Here is a 19,259-nt window from a genome sequence, read left to right as displayed (position 1 = left end):
TCTTTCCTTCTCATAGTATGCCCTCTCTCCTAGTTTTGCATGGTCAGCAAATTTGGATGCATGACACTGTGGGGCAGTCTAAATGAGCAACACCTGTGGTTTAAGATTCTCCCTTAGAAGGAAACAACCTCTCAGCGTCTATTCTGTGAAGCCCCCTAAGAGTCTTGCGTTTTTCAAAGGATTGCCTTTCATTCTTCTAAATTTCAATGAGTATAGGTCCAACCTACTTGACCAGTCCTCTTAAGAAAATAAGTCCAATCTGGTGGATGTTCTGGCCTCCCTCTGATAAGTGTGTTGTTTTTTCTTCTAGAAGGGTACTGAAACTATGTTCCAGATGTTAACTGACCAGTGCCTTGTATAGTTTTAGCAAAACCTCCCTTTTTTTTTAATACACCATTCCTTTCAAATTAAATAAAGGAATCTTTATTTGCTGATGCGTGGCTGTTGATCTGGGGCCCTGCACGTAATTTTTAACTCCAGCCTTAAATAGAGTTCCTTCATTGGCCCATTTCCGTGTCGGTTACTTTAAGAAATTCTTTTCTTTAAAATTTTGCCTCTTGTCTGCTTGACTACCTCCTGTATAGCCTCAGTGTTGAATCACTTAACTTTTAATCTTGATGGCTCCTCCTTTTCCCCCTTTTTGAAGACCTAATAATCTATCATGTGTTGTTCCTAGCCCTGACTTGCAGTCAGTCTTTGTGATGGCTGTCTTCCACAGGGAGCCTGTGTATGTATTTTTTTTCATATTCCATTCATTTATGTATTTAATGTTACTTTGGGCCATAATCCTACATGTCTTGGTCTAATGTTTTCTTCATTTCTTATTTTTCTCCTTCATTTTAATAACATTTCATATGTTTGGGTTTTCCCTTTTATCTGCAGTGTCTCATTGCTTGGTTCGTTTTAGAATTATGTTTGATACTGTAGTCCTTTTTTGTAAATCCTTAATCTTTCTCCTTATGACTCCAGTAGAGTCCTTCCAAACAATGTTACATTGGATATTGGCACAAGTAAATAGAACCTCTCTTTGTGTTCACCTTCCGAATTTTGATTATCGCTTGGGCTGTTGTGATTATTGCTAATTAAGAGATTAGAACTCTTGAGCTTCTACTCTTTCAGTTTACTTCCTTGTGCTGTGGTATGCCTATGCACATGGGATTTCTGTGCATCGGTGGAATACTTGCTATAGAAATATGCCAGAATTAGTTTCCACAGGTATGTAGTCAGTGTTCAGATCCTGCCAGTTTATAAGTATTGTTTTTGAGGTTTTTATCCTCCAGGGATGAATTATTTAAGAAAAAATACTTGACAGATTTTAAAGCAGTAATCTGAGGTAATAAAGGTAGTCCAGGTAATAAAGGGAGCACTTCAGAATAGGTCTATGATCTAGTGTTAAAGACTAACAAAATTTAGAGAGACGAAATAAGTCATGATCAGTCGCAGTTTTAATTAGGATCAGGGATAAAAGACAAGAAAAATTTGAAATATAGCTTTTTAAAAGTTAACTTGGATTTAGAAGGTAACCTGTTTAAGAGCCTTGATGTTAGGACATTGAGAAAGGGTAGTATTTTTACAGGGTTGGTGACGGAGTGGGAATATCTGAAAAGAACAGATTATTTAAAACATCTGCTAGCATAGTGGCCAAAATGAGAAGCTTTGTTGCAACAGGTTAGAGGTAATGGCGTCGATTGGTGATAATAACGTGGTCAACTACTTGCTATACAAGAAAGTGATGCTTTGTAAAGTATTTGAAAATGGAGAAATGAAAATTTGTTAGAATCTAGTTTGGAAGAGGCACAGGGGTGTAACTGGTAGACTTTAACCAAGGAATTGAAGATTGAAATGGAAGGATGTGAATTAGAACAGCTTGCATTTTTATAGCACCTACACCCTCCTTAGCATTCTAAACAGTATTTGATATTAGGTCACACAAGATACTTGCATGACAAAAGCTTAGTCAAAAAGGTAGGTATTAAGGTGCTTTTTTTTTTGAAGGAGCAAGAAATTTCATAGCTCGTCAGTTGAAGATATGGTCACCAATGGTGCAGCAATGACAATTAGGCGCATACAAAGGACTAATATTGGAAGAGTATGGATATCCTGAGGAATTGTAGCTGGATGATTTCGAGATAGTGCGAAACAAAACCATGGAGGAATTTAAAATCTAGGGCAACAATTTTTAAAATAGAGGCATTGCTGGACTACTATTCAGTAGTTTAGCTCATTCGGGTAAAGAGTTTAAAATTGCGCAACTGGTTTTGGATGAACTCCAGATTTGAAGGCTGTGTACCAAAAGTGGTAACTGCATTTGTAAAGACATGATCTAATTAACTAGAGTCAGTGGTTTAAGAGGAAAATAATTCTTACAAATCTGTCAAATACTTTTGAGGATGTAACTAGTAGGGTAGATAAAGTGTAAGAAGTGGATATGGTAGAGTTGGATTTTCAAAATACTTAAGGTACTTCAACTTTTCATGGCACGACATGAAGGCTCACACAAATAGAGGTAGTGTTACCATAGCTAGAGGACTCCAATGATCTAAAACAATTGGAAAGAATAGATCTTTCAGGTTAGCAGCTAGTGTCTAGTTAGATGCTGGTACCTTAAGGGTGTCACCCTTGTGAAGCTACAACATAGGACTTCATACTTGCCAAACAATATAACAAGCAAATGATAAAGCCAAGCCATTTTGCAATCATTGGATCAGATCTAAGCTCAGTCCTATCTCATCCAGTTGTGAATTATGTTAGGCAATTAAAGAATTTGTTGGAGGAAGGGAAGATCTTCAAATATCCCCAATCCTCGATATTAGTGAGCCTAGCACATCAGTGTAAAAATTAAGACTGTGCTATTTTGCAATAATCTTCAGCCAGAAGTGCCAAGCAGTTGATCTGTCTAGACATAGAGGTCTCCAGCATTGCAGTTGCCAGGCTTCAGCCAATTCAGTTCACTCCACTCCAGGTGAGATGAAGAAATGGCTGAGGTACTGAATACTGCAAAGGTTATGGATCCTGACAGTAATACTGAAGATTTGTGCTCCAGAACATGCTGCGCCCCTAGCTGAGATGTTCTAGTACAGTTACAACACTGGCAAATTGCCTGGGTATGTCCTGCACATGCAGTCTGGCCAGTTACTGCTCCATATGCTTAACATACATCACTTTGATAATGATTTTCATCCAGTGCTATCAAGTAGCACTTGCTTAGCAATAACCTGCTTGTTAACACAGTTTGAGTTTCACACCATCCATTCAGCTCCTGACATCATTTGCTGCACTGACGCAAGCATGGAATTATACAAAATGCTGGTTAGACCTCAACTGGAGTACTACATGCAGTTCTGGTCGCAATGTTATAGGAAGGTGTGATTGCACGCCCACACTTCGGAGCCCAGAGGGGATTTGCAGGATGCTGCTTGAACTGAGAGACTGAGGTTGTTTTCCTTTTGAGCAGTGAAGATTGAGAGAGGATCCGGTAAAAGAGTACACGATTGAAGGTCATAGCTAAGATGGATAGGCAGGCACTTTTTGACCAAGCAACATAGATTTAAGGAAAGGGATAGAAGTCTCATAGGAGAGTTGCGAAACATTTTCAACTGGAGACTGGTGAAAGTCTAAGACCTTCTGCATGAAAGTGGGGTCTAATATTTTAATGTATTTAGATATTGACTTGCATTGCTATTGTTGTCTGGTGCAGATGTGATCGGTCGAATGGCTCCCTTATTTGTTGCAAGAACCTATGAATATATAAATATGTTTATCTGGTGAAACTTGAGCTGTGTTGGTTGTTTAGATCATAGCTGTTTGTTAGCTCCATGTATTCACTTTGTCTCCATTTCTCTTGATACTCACATCTAACAAAGATTAAGAACTAAAATCCAGCAGAATTTAAAAAAAAATTACTGTTCTGCGCAGCAGTGAACATCTGTAGTTAATAGCTGTTGTCATCACCTGTTGTGTTGATGTTGCATTTTGCTTTCCATTTAGGGTGTATTTGGAACAGAAATAGATGAAACGAATGCTGACTTCAATTTGGTCTGGATTTCCACATTTTTGTAGTGTGTCACTGAATGTCAAAAGTCTGTTTTTTCTAAACTGCTTCTATTCTGATGAAATATAACTAATACATGAGCTGCTCAGGCGATTGGACGCCTTCTATAAAGGAATGATATATCCCTATGACTCTGTGACTCTTAGGCAGTAAAGTGCCTAAGTCATGCCATGTCTTACATCACTTCCTAAATCTGAATTTACTTTAAAATTTCAGTATTGGTGCTTTCTGAAGAATTGGATTAACACAAATTCTGACAAAAAGGTCACAAATCTAAAATGTTAACTCTAGTTACCCTTTCTAAAAATGTTGACCTGAGTATTTTCAGTATTTTCTGTGTATATAATCAGCTTATCTAGTCTGTCTGCAAATACTGGCACTGCATCAATCACACAGCTTTGGATTAAGCAGAATTTTAAACTGCACATCAGTACACAGATGTTTAGGATGATAATTAAAATACTGTATTTTATTTGTTTATATGTTATGATAAGTACAAGCTCTGAATACTTTTGGTAGTTTAAGCTGATCTTTTGAAAACAACAAAAAGTATATTTAGACTTTTTGCACTGGCAAGTGATCACACACAGCATTTTTTGTGTATCTTTGGAAAGCGTTTGTACTTTAACTATGTTTTGAAATATTCATCTTTTATTGGATAGTTGATTGTATTGTGTACTCTTTAAATATGCTCCCAAGTGGTTCAGTGCTATCAAATAATTCTGGCAGATTTTTCCAAGATTAAAAATCTGCAAAGGGTTTGTATTGTCACAAACAGTTTCTTGGACAGAAATGCTTATTTTAAACAAACTTATTCTTCTATAGGGTGATGGCCGAAGTCACCTGGTCTCTGAGTGTCTGGGCCTGGGCCAGAACTTGGATCTATCGGACACCATGGTGCAACAGAAGCTGGACGAAATCAAGGATTCAATCAAGCGAGAGATACGGAAGGAACTTAAAATCAAGGAAGGAGCAGAGAACCTCAAGAAGGTCACAACTGATAAAAAGAATCTAGCCTATGTGGAAAATATGTTAAAAAAGTCAAACAAAAAACTAGATGAACTTCATCAAGAGTTGCAGGAGTTGAATGCGCACATTGTTGTGAAGGATCCTGAGTTAGCAGGTAAATTTATGTACAGTTCTAGTTCTTTAATGATTTTTCTTTCAATATGTTTGAGCTGAAAAAGTGTAATGCGCATGGACTGTCAGACAAGGAAATGTGGAAAGTAAGAATGAATTTTGACAGCAGCTGCAGTACAAATCGAACAAGTAGTGCGTTTATGAATGTAACTTGAGTTTTGAAAGAGGGCTGTTGTACCAGCCTTTCCCCACTGCTTACCTCACTTACATTCTCAGCTGGTGAAATTCCTTATCAGTTGGCCGTTAAGAGCAGAGCTGACAAAAATATCCTACACAAATGAGTCTGTTCCTGACGGAACAGAATAACTCTCATCGTTTTCTCTTTCCAAGTGTAACTTGCAAACTCGTGAATTATTAATTGCCCATTCATAATGCATAATTCATAATGTTATAGATTTATTAAAATCAGTTGCTCAAAAGATGAAGTGTGTTTTGTAATTGTCTGCCTTATCGTCACTAATTTGACAAATCTGGCTAGCCAGATTTGGTTGGGCACTGTGTTTAGCAGTAATTGCTATTGGACATTAGGACAGAAAGTTGATAAGTTAGGTTTATGATCCACTGTGGTCAACTTTTAAGTTACTCTGTGTTATACAGTGTATTCCCACATTGAGAGAGCAAGCATGAGTGGTGCTAATGGCTTTCAGCTAATGTGGCTGTATAACATTGCCATAGAGTATCCCACATGATAGACCTTTTTTTGCTTCTTTCCTTCCTTTTTTCTCCCAAATCCGTCTTCTTTCTCCCCCCCGCCTCCCCCCCGCCCCCCCCCCCCCCCCCCCCCCCCCCAAAAACCTAGGTAGGAATGGTGGGAAACACCGTTCAATTTTAATTTTACTTGGTTGTATGAAGACATTCTACAATTTCATGGTCTAATGATGAGGAATGCTTTGTTTTGAATACTTTATTTCCAATTTTATAGAGTCATAGAGATGTACAGGATGGAATCAGACCCTTTGGTCCAACCCCTCCATGTCAAGCAGATATCCCAACCCAATCTAGTCCCACCTGTCAGCACCCGGCCGACATCCCTCCAAACCCTTCCTATTCATATGCCTATCCAGATGCCTTTTTAAATGTTGCAGTTGTACCAGCCTCCACCACTTCCTCTGGCAGCTTATTCCATACATGTACCATCCTCTATGTGGAAAAAGTTGCCCCTCAGCCTCTTTTATATCTTTCCCCTCTCATCCTAAACCTATGCTATCTAGTTCTGGACTCTGACCCCAGGGTTTCTATTAGGCGTTGGTTGTGATCTTTCAAAAATCACTGGAGTCAGGGAAAGTCACAGATGATTGGAAAATGGGCTGTTGTAACCCCCTTGTTCAAGAAAGGATCAAGACAAAAGATGGAAAACTATAGGCCGATTAGCCTAACCTAGGTTGTTGGTAAAATTCTAGAATCAATCCATCAAGGATGAGATTTCTAAACTCTTGGAAGTGCAGGGTCGGATTAGAACAAGTCAGCATGGATTTAATATGGGGAGGTAGTGCCTGACAAACCTGTTAGAATTCTTTTGAAGACGTAACAAGTAGGTTAAACCAGGGGAAGCCCAGTGGATGTTATCCATCTAGATTTCCAGAAGGTCTTTTAAGGTGCCTCATGAGAGGCTGCGGAGTAAGTTGATGGCCCATGGAGTTTGAGGTGAGCTCCTGGCATGGATTGAGGATTGGCTGTCTGACAGGCAGAGAGTGGAGACAAAAGGTTCTTTTTCAAAATGGCAGCTGATGACAAGTGGTGTCATGGAGGATTCAGTGTTGGGGCCGCAGCTGTTCATTTTACATATAAATGGACTGAAGGGACTGGGGGCATTCTGGTGAAATTCGCCGATGTCATAGAATTAGACGGATGGGCAGGTAGTACTGAGGTGGTGGGAAGGCTGTAGAAAGATTTCGACCGTTTAGGACAGTGGTCCAGGAAATGACTGAAATTCAACGTGAGCAAATGCAAAAATGTTAAGCCATAATTAGTTATACTATAATGTAAAAGTTTGGAAAAAAAAAATACAGGCATGGACTATTTCCTAAATGGTGAGAAAATTCATAAAGCCAAAGTACAAAGGGACCTGTGAGTGCTAGTACAAGAATTTCTAAAGGTTGACTTGCAGGTTGAGTCCGTGATTAAGAAAGCAAATGTAATGCTGTCGTTTATCTCGGAATATAAAAGCAGCGATATGCTTCTGAGACTTTATAAAGCTCTAGTTAGGCCTCATTTAGAGTACTGTGGCCAATTTTGGGCCCGACACCTCAGGAAGGGCATACTGGCACTGGAGCATGTCCAGTGGAGATTCATTCGGATGATCTGGAATGGTAGGCCTAACTTACGATGAATGGCTGAGGATCTTTTGATTGAATTAATTAGAGTTTAGAAGGTTGAGGGGAGATCTAATAGAAGCTTATAAGATAATGCATGGTTTAGGGTGGACGCTGGAAATTTGTTTCTGTTGGGCAGGTAGACTAGGACCTGTGGGCACAGCCTTAGAATTAGAGAGGGGTCAATTTAGAATGAAAATGAGGAGACACTTCTTCAGCCAGAGAGTGGTGGGCCTGTGGAATTCATTGCCTCTGAGCGCAGTGGATGCCGGGCGTTAAATGTCTTGAAGGCAGAAATTGATAAATTCTTGATCTCGCGAGGAATTAAGGGCTATGGGGAGAGTGTGGGTAAGTGGAGTTGAAATGCCCATCAGCCACGATTAAATGGTGGAGTGAACTCTGGATCGAATGGCGTTCCTTCCACTACTATGCCTTATGGTCTTATTACCAGCCGTTGGTGTGAGTTTGTACTCTGCTTGTCAGTTCGATGGACTTTTGCTGAGACAGATTTAAATGTTTTTCCACTATTGAAGATAATAAAGGTGAAAATGGTTTCAGCAACAAAGGCAGTATTATGCGTGAATTATTTTTGATTAATTCTTATGGGAAACCTTTACATTGGTTATACTATAACATGTTTGCAGTTTGAAGTAAATTTTATTTTGATTGTCATACGTCTTTTGGATAACATGCAGGTATGATTGCTAATGCTAGTATTGAGATTGTGAGAATATTGGGTGGTCATTTGGGCTCTGTACCCTACAGTAAATGTTAGTGCATTTGAGTGATTCACTAATGCCATTTTGGGGAAGGAAACTGCCATCCTTACCTGGTCTGGTCTGCATGTGACTCCAGACCCACTGCAATGTGGTTGACTCTTAACTGCCCTTTGGGTAATTTAGAGATGGACAATAAATGCTGACCTTGACAACAATGCCCTCATTCTGTGAAGGAATAATTTATTTAAAAAATCACTGATGCCAAATTTACTGCTAGCTGTGAGAAGATCAGACTCTATTGGAAAAGTATGACTTCAGTTATCAGTTTTATCTGTGTCCTTTCCTCGCAAAAGTAATGGTCATGTATAATCTTTCTGACACCCACTACAAAATAACAGTGCAGCATTTCTCCTAAAAGTCCTTTGTATAAATTTTTGAATTGAGATTAGACGTGGCTGTATGGTGTAGTTGAGTATTAAATTGAAGCTCATCTGTTTTGTTGGTTTTGTTTTGAGTAAACTGCATCTCTAGAGTATGTTATTTCAAGTTTTTGTGTTTTCTTTCTCTTGTTCTGCTTTTCCTATTTGTAGTATTTCACAAGGGAGATAATAACCATTTTCCTTCCAAACACCCATCAAGAAAATATTACTGTTTAGTCAGCAATTGCTAGTTGGCATTTTCTGAAAGTTTCTGTAAAATTCAAGCTGGAGGGAAGGGTTTCTTGTACACTGATAGTCACCCAACCTCTGAGCCAGGAGCTCTGTTCAAATCCCACCCACTGCAGTGGTGTGTAATATCATCTGAGCAGGTTGAGAAAGTATCAAATTTTATGCTTATCTTGTTTAATTGACACCAGATAAGCACTCTTGAGCTATTGACTATCATGGTTCTAACCAACCAATCTTAACATTAAATTTAAAGTCTAAAAGACACTTCTTTCCCTTTTTGAATCTAGCTTCAGTATATCCAATTAATGATTCCTGGTTAGTTTTGTAAATATACAGCCAAGCTCTTTTCAAAATGGGTGACTTTGTATGATTTTCTTTCTCTCGTGAAGCTTTCAAAGTCCCTGTCAACTCCAATGACCATAGTATGTGCATTTCTTAAAAACAGACTCTTATAGTTGAGAATCCCAGTCAGTGACAACAAAAGACTCTATTAACAATAAATAGAACATGTATTGGCGGCTGCATAAATTTCTCTCTGTAAAGCGATTCGCCAGAGCTTTGTTATCATGGAGGTTCGTGCAGACCGAGCATTAATCCAGCAGCCAAGCTGACTTGCAGTGGTTCTCACTTTAACCCTATGAGCAGTTTGAGAAGTAGCAGCTTGAAGTGTAAAGCTGATGAAAGATTTAGATGTTAGGGAGAAATGCTGCTGAAACAAACTTTGACAGTTTCCATCGAGAAATATACTTCAAGAGCTAATGGGCTGAGAAGTGGCAGATGGAGTTTAATTCGGATAAATGCAGGTGTTGCACTTTGGGAAAGCAAATCCTAGCAGGACTTGTACACTTAATGGTAAGGTTCTAGGGAGTGTTGCTGAACAGAGACCTTGGAGTGCAGGTTCATAGCTCCTTTAAAAATGGAGTTGCAGGTAGATAAGATAGTAAAGAAGGCGTTTGGTATGCTTTCCTTTATTGGTCAGAGTATTGAGTGGAGGAGTTGGGAGGTCATGTTGCGGCTGTACAGGACATTGGTTAGGCCACTGTTGGAATATTGCGTGCAATTCTGGTCTCCTTCCTATCGGAAAGATGTTGTGAAACTTGAAATGGTTCAGTAAAGATTTACAAGGATATTGCCAGGGTTGGAGGATCTGAGCTACAGGGAGAGGCTGACCAGGCTGGGGCTGTTTTCCCTGGAGCGTCTGAGGCTGAGGGGTGACCTTCATAGAAGTTTACAAAATTGAGGGACATGGATAGGGTAAATAGGCAGAGTCTTTTCCCTGGGGTGGGGGAGTTCAGAACTAGAGGGCTTGGGTTTATGGTGCGAGGGGAAAGATATAAAAGAGACCTAGGAGGCAATGTTTTCACGCAGAGGGTGGTATGTGTATGGAATGAGCTGCCAGAGGATGTGGTGGAGCTGGTACAATTGCAACATTTAAGAGGCATTTGGATGGGTATATGAATAGGAAGGGTTTGGACGGATATGGGCTGGGTGCTGGCAGATGAGACTAGATTGGGTTGGGATATCTGGTCGGCATGGACGGGTTGGACCGAAGGGTTTGTTCCCATACTGTACATCTCTCTGACTCTAAGGGATTTCATGTTGACCGTAGCCTGACAGAATTGAAATTAAGCCATAAAACAAAGTGGTTAAAATAGGTATTAAAAGAAGATGGAAAAGTAGAGGATTTATTGAAGACATTCCAGGTTTAATGCCCTATACAGCTTGGCTGTAATTCATTTGTATTAAATGTTTTGTGGATCCATGTTTTGTGCTTTTCATAACTGAAATAATTTGCATCAATGAAGTACTTCTCAAATCTTTTTCTACTGCATTGTACATACTGCATTACAATGTCCCAATCCCAAATCACTTTTTTTTTGTAGTTAATTTACCTGTAGCATTGCATGTGTGAATCAAATGCAATTAGCATCCATTAGTTTTATTAATATTCTATCTTCTTTAGGAAATACTGATTTTTAAATGGGCTACAGTGATGGGGAGGGGTGTGACTAAGGAAGTAATTGAATGCTTGGGTAATTTTTAAGTTTGAGGCATTTGTAGGATCATATGTCAAGGTGTCAACAAGAGGAGGGCTAATGGGTGAACAGGATTTTTTAAAATTTGGGATCTGGGAAGCGGAGTTTGGGTTAAGCACAATTAACGGAGGATGGAAGATGGAAAAGTTGGGTGCATTTAGAATAGCTGAGTCTAAAAGTGATGCAAGTATGTATGGCCATTTTTGCTGTCAGTCTAATGAGTATGCAGAAGTGATATTAAAAACATCAAGTCGGCAGTCTTTTAGTGGAGAGCAGATGAGTTCTGTGGTTCAGCGGTGTTAAACAGGGCAACCTTGTGAACAGTCTAGGTTGGCCATGGTTTTCAGGCTAAAATGTGAGGTGGAAGTATAAGCTTAGAAGTGGAGTTTGCACAGTGTTGCACAATGGCATGGATCTTCACACGATTTTAATTTGGAGGAAATTTCTGCTATTGTACAGAATGGCAGACAGTAGTCCAATAAGCAGTGGAGGGACCCAGTGTAGTTTTTTTAAATGAAGATGATTAATTGATTTTTCTAAGCTTGGGAAACATCAGTGATATGAGCAGGAAGAAGCATTTTTTATTGTAGGAGATTCTCTGGCTATAAATTATCCACAAAGTTTGACTAAAGTTTGTAGAGCAGCACGGTGGCTCAGTGGATAGCACTGCTGCCTCACAGCACCAGAGACCTGGGTTCAATTCCCTGCCTGTGTGGAGTTTGCACATTCTCCCCGTGTCTGCGTGGGTTTCCTCCGGATACTCTGGTTTCCTCCCACAGTCCAAAAATGTGCAGGCTAGGTGAATTGGCCATGCTAAATTGCCCGTCGTGTTAGTTGAAGGGGTAAATGTAGGGGAATGGGTCTGGGTGGGTTGCTCTTCGGAGGGTCGGTATGGATTTGTTAGGCCGAAAGGCCTGTTTCCACACTGTAAGTAATCTAATCTTAAAAAAAAATGCTCTCTCTAAACTGAATAACAGAGGAGAGGTTTTGAATGAGGTTGGTGACACACTGTAGAGGAAGGTGTACATCATGGTTGTATACCATGGTTACAGTTGCATAGGATGCCGTTTTGGAAATGATTCTGATGGTTTTAGGGCCATGACAGGTGGAAACCTGCGTACAGTAGTGCCTCGACTTACGACCTTAATCCGTTCCGGGACCCGGTTCGCGAACCGAAAGGTTTGCGAACTGAATCAATTTTTCCCATTGTTCGGATAGTGTAAGAATGCTTGGACGGCTGTTCACCGTGCACGTGCCAAAGACTAACTGAGATCACACGGTGCCCAAGAGCTTTTGTGTTCAAGTGCGTAGCAAAATAGAACAATGAAACCACGTGGTTGCACACGGGCTTTTTGCGTTCATACCTTGAATTTCCTACATACGTTGAAGCAAAATTTTACGTACAATTGTACGCTACTGTATAAGAAAACAAAACTAGGGACTTTTCTATTCCGATTTGGTTCCTCTTACTATATATACTCCCAGCCACCTGGAGCATTGGCAACAAAGATTTCTCCTTTTGATACTCAAAGGTAATTGAAACTAGTCTAGGAGATCAAATGAGTCATGATTATGTTGCAGGGTGCCTACTAATGTGGTAACTTATGCCGTAGTCAGAAATGAGACAACTCCTAGCTTGAAGGAATGTACTGACATTCTGTGAGTTATCAACCTACTGCGCTCTGTGTGATTATGGAGAATGAAAGGAGTAGCTGTATGATATCCAATTTGGTTCTGCCTTTAACAGAAGGTTCTTCGCTACCAACCCCCCGCCCCCACCTCTTCTTCCCCCCCCCCCCCCCCCACCTTCATCTACTTATCGCATTCCCAGCTACCTTTCCACAGCCCCATGCATCAACTCCTCCTCCTCCTTTCCACCACCTCCAATCCTCCCATGTATCTCTCAGCCTCTTTGGCTCAGAAGCCTTATTCCTGGTGAAGGGTTTATGCCCGAAATGTTGATTCTCCTGCTCCTCAGATGTTGCCTGACTGGTTGTGCTTTTCCAGTGCCACACTTTTTCAACCTAAAAGGTCATGTACAAGTCCAGAAAGGATTCTCTTGTCCTGTGGCTGTAACCTGGAATCAAGTGCATTTCAGTTAGGTTTTGTGACATTAGTCATGGCTATTTAGAAATTAATCCACTAACACATCCAGGTTTTCCTCTTCCAATATTCCTGTGAGGAATGAATGGATGTTTTGAATTTGACTGCACATGTGTAACACTGAATCTTTCTGATTTAAAAATCATTTGATGGCCACTGGTCTGTTCTCTCCATTTTGATCAAACTGCTTTTGGTAGTTCTGCATCTCTGTATCTATCCATTCCACCAACTGTCTCTGACTTCTTGAAGTCTGTTACTACTGTCTTCCTCACTTGACTATATTTGCAAGGTTTGTGGCTTTTGGGGATGATGACAGCTTTTTCTCTGGGCTTTTTAAATTCATATCATTACTGCTTTTTTGATAAACACTAGCAGTCTTAATACTGAACTGTTGCAAGCAACATGTATATTTACCTCCTGTTTGAAAACCAGCAATTCTGTACAGCTGTTTCTTGTCCTTTAGTCAATTTTATACTGAAGCTGAAAAGGGCTGTTCTGGCACTGTGATAGTGTCCCTGCCCCTTGACTGACAGACCTGGGTTCAAGCCCCACATGCTCCATAGGTCTGTAATAACAACTCTGAACATGTTGGTTAGAAAAATGCGTTTTAATTTTTTTTAAAAATGCTCCCTCCCTCTGAACAGACAATCCCAGGTTCAAGTCCCACTTGCCTATACATTATTGTCTCAGCATGTTCCAGGTTGCTTAAAAATAACTTGCATCACTGATGTTAAACTGACTGGCCTGTAGTTGTCAGATTTAGCAATTTATTTGGAGCTAAGATGTAATATTTTGCAAACGTGCGTAGCTCACGGCCAGCATCTCTGCAATTTTTATCCTTAATTCCCTCAGAAACTAGGATGCATTATGACCAGACCAGGCGATTTTTCGACTTTACATGCTTGAGGCAGTATCTATAATCATTTCCAACATTCTGGCAAAGCCCCACTCCATGTTCACCAAGGGAGGTACTAACTTAACCTAATCATCCGCCGACATTTCCGCCACCTCCAAACAGACCCCACTACCAGGGATATATTTCCCTCCCCACCCCTTTCCACCTTCCGCAAAGACCGTTCCCTCCGTGACGACCTGGTCAGGTCCACGCCCCCAAACAACCCACCCTCCAATCCTGGCACTTTCCCCTGTCACCGCAGGAACTGTAAAACCTGCGCCCACACCTCCTCCCTCACCTCTATCCAAGGCCCTAAAAGAGCCTTCCACATCCATCAAAGTTTTACTTGCACATCCACTAATATCATTTATTGTATCCGTTGCTCCCGATGCGGTCTCCTCTACATTGGGGAGACTGGGCGCCTCCTAGCAGAGCGCTTTAGGGAACATCTCCGGGACACCCGCACCAATCAACCACACCGCCCCGTGGCCCAACATTTCAACTCCCCCTCCCACTCTGCCGAGGACATGGAGGTCCTGAGCCTCCTTCACCGCCACTCCCTCACCACCAGATGCCTGGAAGAAGAACGCCTCATCTTTCGCCTCGGAACACTTCAACCCCAGGGCATCAATGTGGACTTCAACAGTTTCCTCATTTCCCCTTCCCCACCTCACCCTAGTTCTAAACTTCCAGCTCAGTAACTGTCCCCATGACCTGTCCGGACTTGTCCTACCTGCCTATCTTCTTTTCCATCTATCCACTCCACCCTCTCCTCCTTGACCTATCACCTTCATCCCCTCCCCCACTCACCCATTGTACTCTATGCTACTTTCTCCCCACCCCCACCCTCCTCTAGCTTATCTCCATGCTTCAGGCTCACTGTCTTTATTCCTGATGAAGGGCTTTTGCCCGAAACGTCGATTTCAAAGCTACTTGGATGCTGCCTGAACTGCTGTGCTCTTCCAGCACCACTAATCCAGAATCTGGTTTCCAGCATCTGCAGTCATTGTTTTTACTTAACTTAACCTTGATTATGCTTTCTGCCTTAGTTGTTTTGTTTGGTCTCTAATTGGTTCCACTGCTCTGCTGACAAACATTTTACTGTCAATGTGTCTAAACCTTTGACAACTAATATAAAAGAATCAATCTATTCTCTCACTGTCCCTACTTTTTTTTTGATTTTCCCATCCTATATTCAGTCAGAGTTGCTCTTGTATTATCAAGGTGACGTTTGTTCTCCTTTTCTCTACTATATCCTACATCTCCCACTACCTCCTTACCATTGGGGAATCTTGTAGTTGTCTTCCCTTTATCCTGCTCTCTCTTAGCTGCACTCAAATAATTTCTTTGAAGGTTGCCCATGTTTCTTTACATCTCTCCCTACCAGATTCTTTTGACTTGAAATTAATCTTTCTCAAGTATTTTTGTCTGGGTATCACTTGTTCTTCACTATATCAATCCAAACCTTATGATATGTTGCTCATTGAATGTTCAAGAAAGGGAGTAGGGATAACCCTAGTATCTATAGACCGGTGAGCCTCACTTCTGTTGTGGGCAAAGTCTTAGAGAGAATTGTAAGGGATAGGATTATGAACATCTGGATAGGAATAATGTGATCAAGGATAGTCAGCATGGTTTTGTGAAGGGCAGATCGTGCCTCACAAACCTTATTGAATTCTTTGAGAAGGTGACTAAGGAGGTGGACGAGGGGAAAGCGGTAGATGTGGTGTATATGGATTTTAGTTAGGCATTTGATAAGGTTCCCCATGCTAGGCTACTGCAAAAAATACGGAGGTATGGCATTGAGGGTGAGTTGGAGGTTTGGATTAGGAATTGGCTGGCTGGAAGAAGACAGAGGGTAGTAGTTGATGGTAAAGGTTCATCTTGGAGTGCCGTCACTAGCGGTGTTCCGCAAGGATCTGGTTTGGGACCATTGCTGTTTGTCATTTGTATAAATGACCTGGAGGAGGGGCTAGAAGGTTAGGTGAGCAAGTTTGCAGATGATACGAAAGTCGGTGGAGTTGTTGACAGTGAGGAAGGATGTAGCAGGTTACAGCGGGATATAGATAAGCTGCAGAGCTGGGCAGAAAGGTGGCAAATGGAGTTCAATGTGGGTAAGTGTGAGGTGATTCACTTTGGTATGAGTAACAAAAAGATGGGGTACTGGGCTAATGGTTGGATACTTGGTAGTGTGGATGAGCAGAGGGATCTTTGTGTCCATGTACACAGATCTCTGAAAGTTGCCACCCAGGTAAATAGTGCGGTGAAGAAGGCATATGGCGTACTGGCTTTTATTGGTAGAGGAATTGAGTTCCGGAGTCCTGAGGTCATGTTGCAGTTGTATAAGACTCTGGTGCGGCCGCATCTGGAGTATTGTGTGTAGTTTTGGTCGCCATACTATAGGAAGGATGTGGAGGTGCTGGAACGGATGCAGAGGAGGTTTACCAGGATGTTGCCTGGTATGGTAGGAAGATCGTATGAGGAAAGGCTGAGGCACTTGGGGCTGTTTTCATTGGAGCAAAGAAGGTTTAGGGGTGACTTGATAGAGGTGTACAAGATGATTAGGGGTTTAGATAGGGTTGACCATGAGAACCTTTTTCCACGTATGGAGTCGGCTATTACGAGGGGGCATAGCTTTAAATTAAGGGGTGGTAGGTATAGGACAGATGATAGGGGTAGATTCTTTATTCAGCGAGTTGTGCGTTCATGGAATGTCCTGCCAGTAGCAGTGGTGGACTCCCTCTTTATGGGCATTTAAATGGGCATTGGATAGGCATATGAAGGATAGTGAGCTAGTGTAGGTTAGGTGGGCTTGGATCGGCGCAACATAGAGGGCCAAAGGGCCTGTACTGCACTGTATTTTTCTATGTTCTATGAATGTGAATGCCATCTCCATTTTACAAAGATTCGATCCAGCAAAGACTCTTTATTGGGTGCAAAGCATACTGATTAAAAAAGAATTCCTGAGCATATCTAAGAAATTCCTCCTATAATTTACACCATGTGATCATTGCCATATTGAGGAAATTAAATCCTCCCATTATCACTACATGATCTTTTGTCTCTTTCAGAAATGTACTTATGAATCTCCTGATTCCTTCCCACTATTTGGAAGCCTATTTGTTTTTAAAAAAAATACGTAGACGAATTGCTTTTTTAAAAAATTGTTTCCCGATTCCAAAACCTGAGTTTTCTATTTTAGATCCCTTGAGGACAGTGACTCCTCAGAACACAACAATAGTTTCCATCTTCAAAACAGCTATTCCTGTTAACTTTTCCCTTTGTGAATATTTTGTACCCAAGAATGTTTAAGCATTCCCTGCTTCTTTGTCCAATCAGAGTTAATGCCATTATATTATGTTTTCATGTGATTATGTACATATGTAGCTCACCAAATATAGCAACAGTTTCTCTGTCTATCTGACTCTTTGCTCTGGACACTAGTTTTAAGCACTACATTATCATTGCAAGCCTACCAAATTAGTGTGATACTGCTCACCTGCCTCCATTTCTCCTTGACATTTGTTAACCTGCTTGCAAGGATATTGGTTCAAACTCTGGGTAATGAACCCGGCCAGGTGTTAGATTTGGAGGTAGGTGAGCACTTGGTGATAATGACCACAGTTCAGGTTATGTTTACTTTAGTGATGGAATTGGATAGGTATATACCACAGGGCAAGAGTAATAACTGGGGAAAAGGGAATTGTGATGTGATTAGGCAAGATTTAGGTTGCATAGTATAGGGAAGGAAACTGTAGGGGATGGGCGCAATTGAAGTGTGGAGCTTATTCAAGGAATAGGTAAAACCAAGGACTGCAGATGCTGGAAACCAGAGTCTAGATTAGAGTGGTGCTGGAAAAGCACAGCAGGTCAGGCAGCATCCGAGGAGCAGGAAAATCGACGTTTCGGGCAAAAGCTTTTCCAGCACCACTCTAATCGAGACCCTTATTCATGGAATATCTCTGCAAGTCCTTGATAAGTGTGTACCTGTCAGGCAGTGAGGAAGTGGTCTAGTAAGGGAGCTGTGGTTTACTGAGGGAGTTGAATTTCTTGTCAAGAGGAAGAAAGCTGCTTATGTTAGGATGAGATGTCATAGAGTCATTGAGTCATAGAGATGTACAGCATGGAAACTGACCCTTCGGTCCACCCGTCCATGCCGACCAGATATCCTGACTCGATCTAATCCCACCTGCCAGCACCCGGCCCATGTCCCTCCAAACCCTTCCTATTCATATACCCATTCCAAATGCCTCTTAAATGTTGCAATTGTACCAGCCTCCTCCATTTCCTCTGGCAGCTCATTCCATATACGTACCACCCTCTCACCCTAAACCCAAGCCCTCTAGCTCTGGACTTCCTGACCCCAGGGAAAAGACTTTGTCTATTAACCCTATCCATGCCCCTCATAATTTTGTAAACCTCTATAAGGTCACCCCTCAGCCTCTGACGCTCCAGAGAAAACAGCCCCAGCCTGTTCAACCTCTCCCTGTAGCTCAAATCCTCTAACCCTGGCAACATCCTTGTAAATCTTTTCTGAACCCTTTCAAGTTTCACAACATCCTTCTGGTAGGAAGGAGACCAGAATTGCACACAATATTCCAACAGTGGCCTAACTAATATCCTGTACAACCGCAGCATGACCTCCCAACTCCTGTACTCAACACTCTGACCAATAAAGGAAAGCATACCAAACACCACTATCCTATTTCCCTGCGACTCCATTTTCAAGGAGCTAGGAACCTGCATTCCAAGATATCTTTGTTCACAACACTCCTTAGGACCTTACCATTAAGTGTATAAGTCCTGCTAAGATTTGCTTTCCCAAAATGCAGCACCTTGCATTTATCTGAATTAAACCCCATCTGCCACTTTTCAGCCCAGTGGTTCATCTGGTCCAGATCCTGTTGTAATCTGAGGTAACCCTCTTCGCTGTCCACGGCACCTCCAATTTTGGTGTCAGCTGCAAACTTACTAACTGTACCTCCTTATGCTCGTATCCAAATCATTTATGTAAATGACAAAAAGTAGAGGACCCAGCACCGATCCTTGTGGCACTCCACTGGTCACAGGTCTCCAGTCTGAAAAACAACCCTCCATTACCACCCTCTGTCTTCTACCTTTTTGAGCCAGTTCTGTATCCAAATGGCTAGTTCTCCCTGTATTCCATGAGATCTAACATTGCTAATCAGTCTCCCATGGGGAACCTTGTCGAACGCCTTACTGAAATCCATATAGATCACACGTACTGCTCTGACCTCCTCAATCCTCCTTTGTTACTTCTAAAAGCTCAATCAAGTTTGAGACATGATTTCCCATGCACAAAGCCATGTTGACT

At 41.4% G+C, this 19,259-nt stretch overlaps 1 protein-coding gene across 2 annotated transcripts in view; it reads left to right on the top strand.

The window, feature by feature from the left end:
- Nucleotides 1-19,259, top strand: part of LOC140480093 (serine/threonine-protein kinase N2-like) — a 127,721-nt gene that overhangs the window by 48,405 nt on the left and 60,057 nt on the right. For both annotated transcript variants that reach the window (XM_072574733.1, XM_072574732.1), the window contains exon 2: nt 4,877-5,174. In XM_072574733.1, the coding sequence (XP_072430834.1) occupies nt 4,877-5,174 (298 nt within the window). The remainder of the gene's footprint in view (nt 1-4,876; nt 5,175-19,259) is intronic.

The sequence above is a fragment of the Chiloscyllium punctatum genome, chromosome 7, assembly GCF_047496795.1.
Source record: "Chiloscyllium punctatum isolate Juve2018m chromosome 7, sChiPun1.3, whole genome shotgun sequence".
Lineage (NCBI taxonomy): Eukaryota > Metazoa > Chordata > Chondrichthyes > Orectolobiformes > Hemiscylliidae > Chiloscyllium > Chiloscyllium punctatum.
This window is presented reverse-complemented; position numbering and strand designations above follow the sequence as displayed.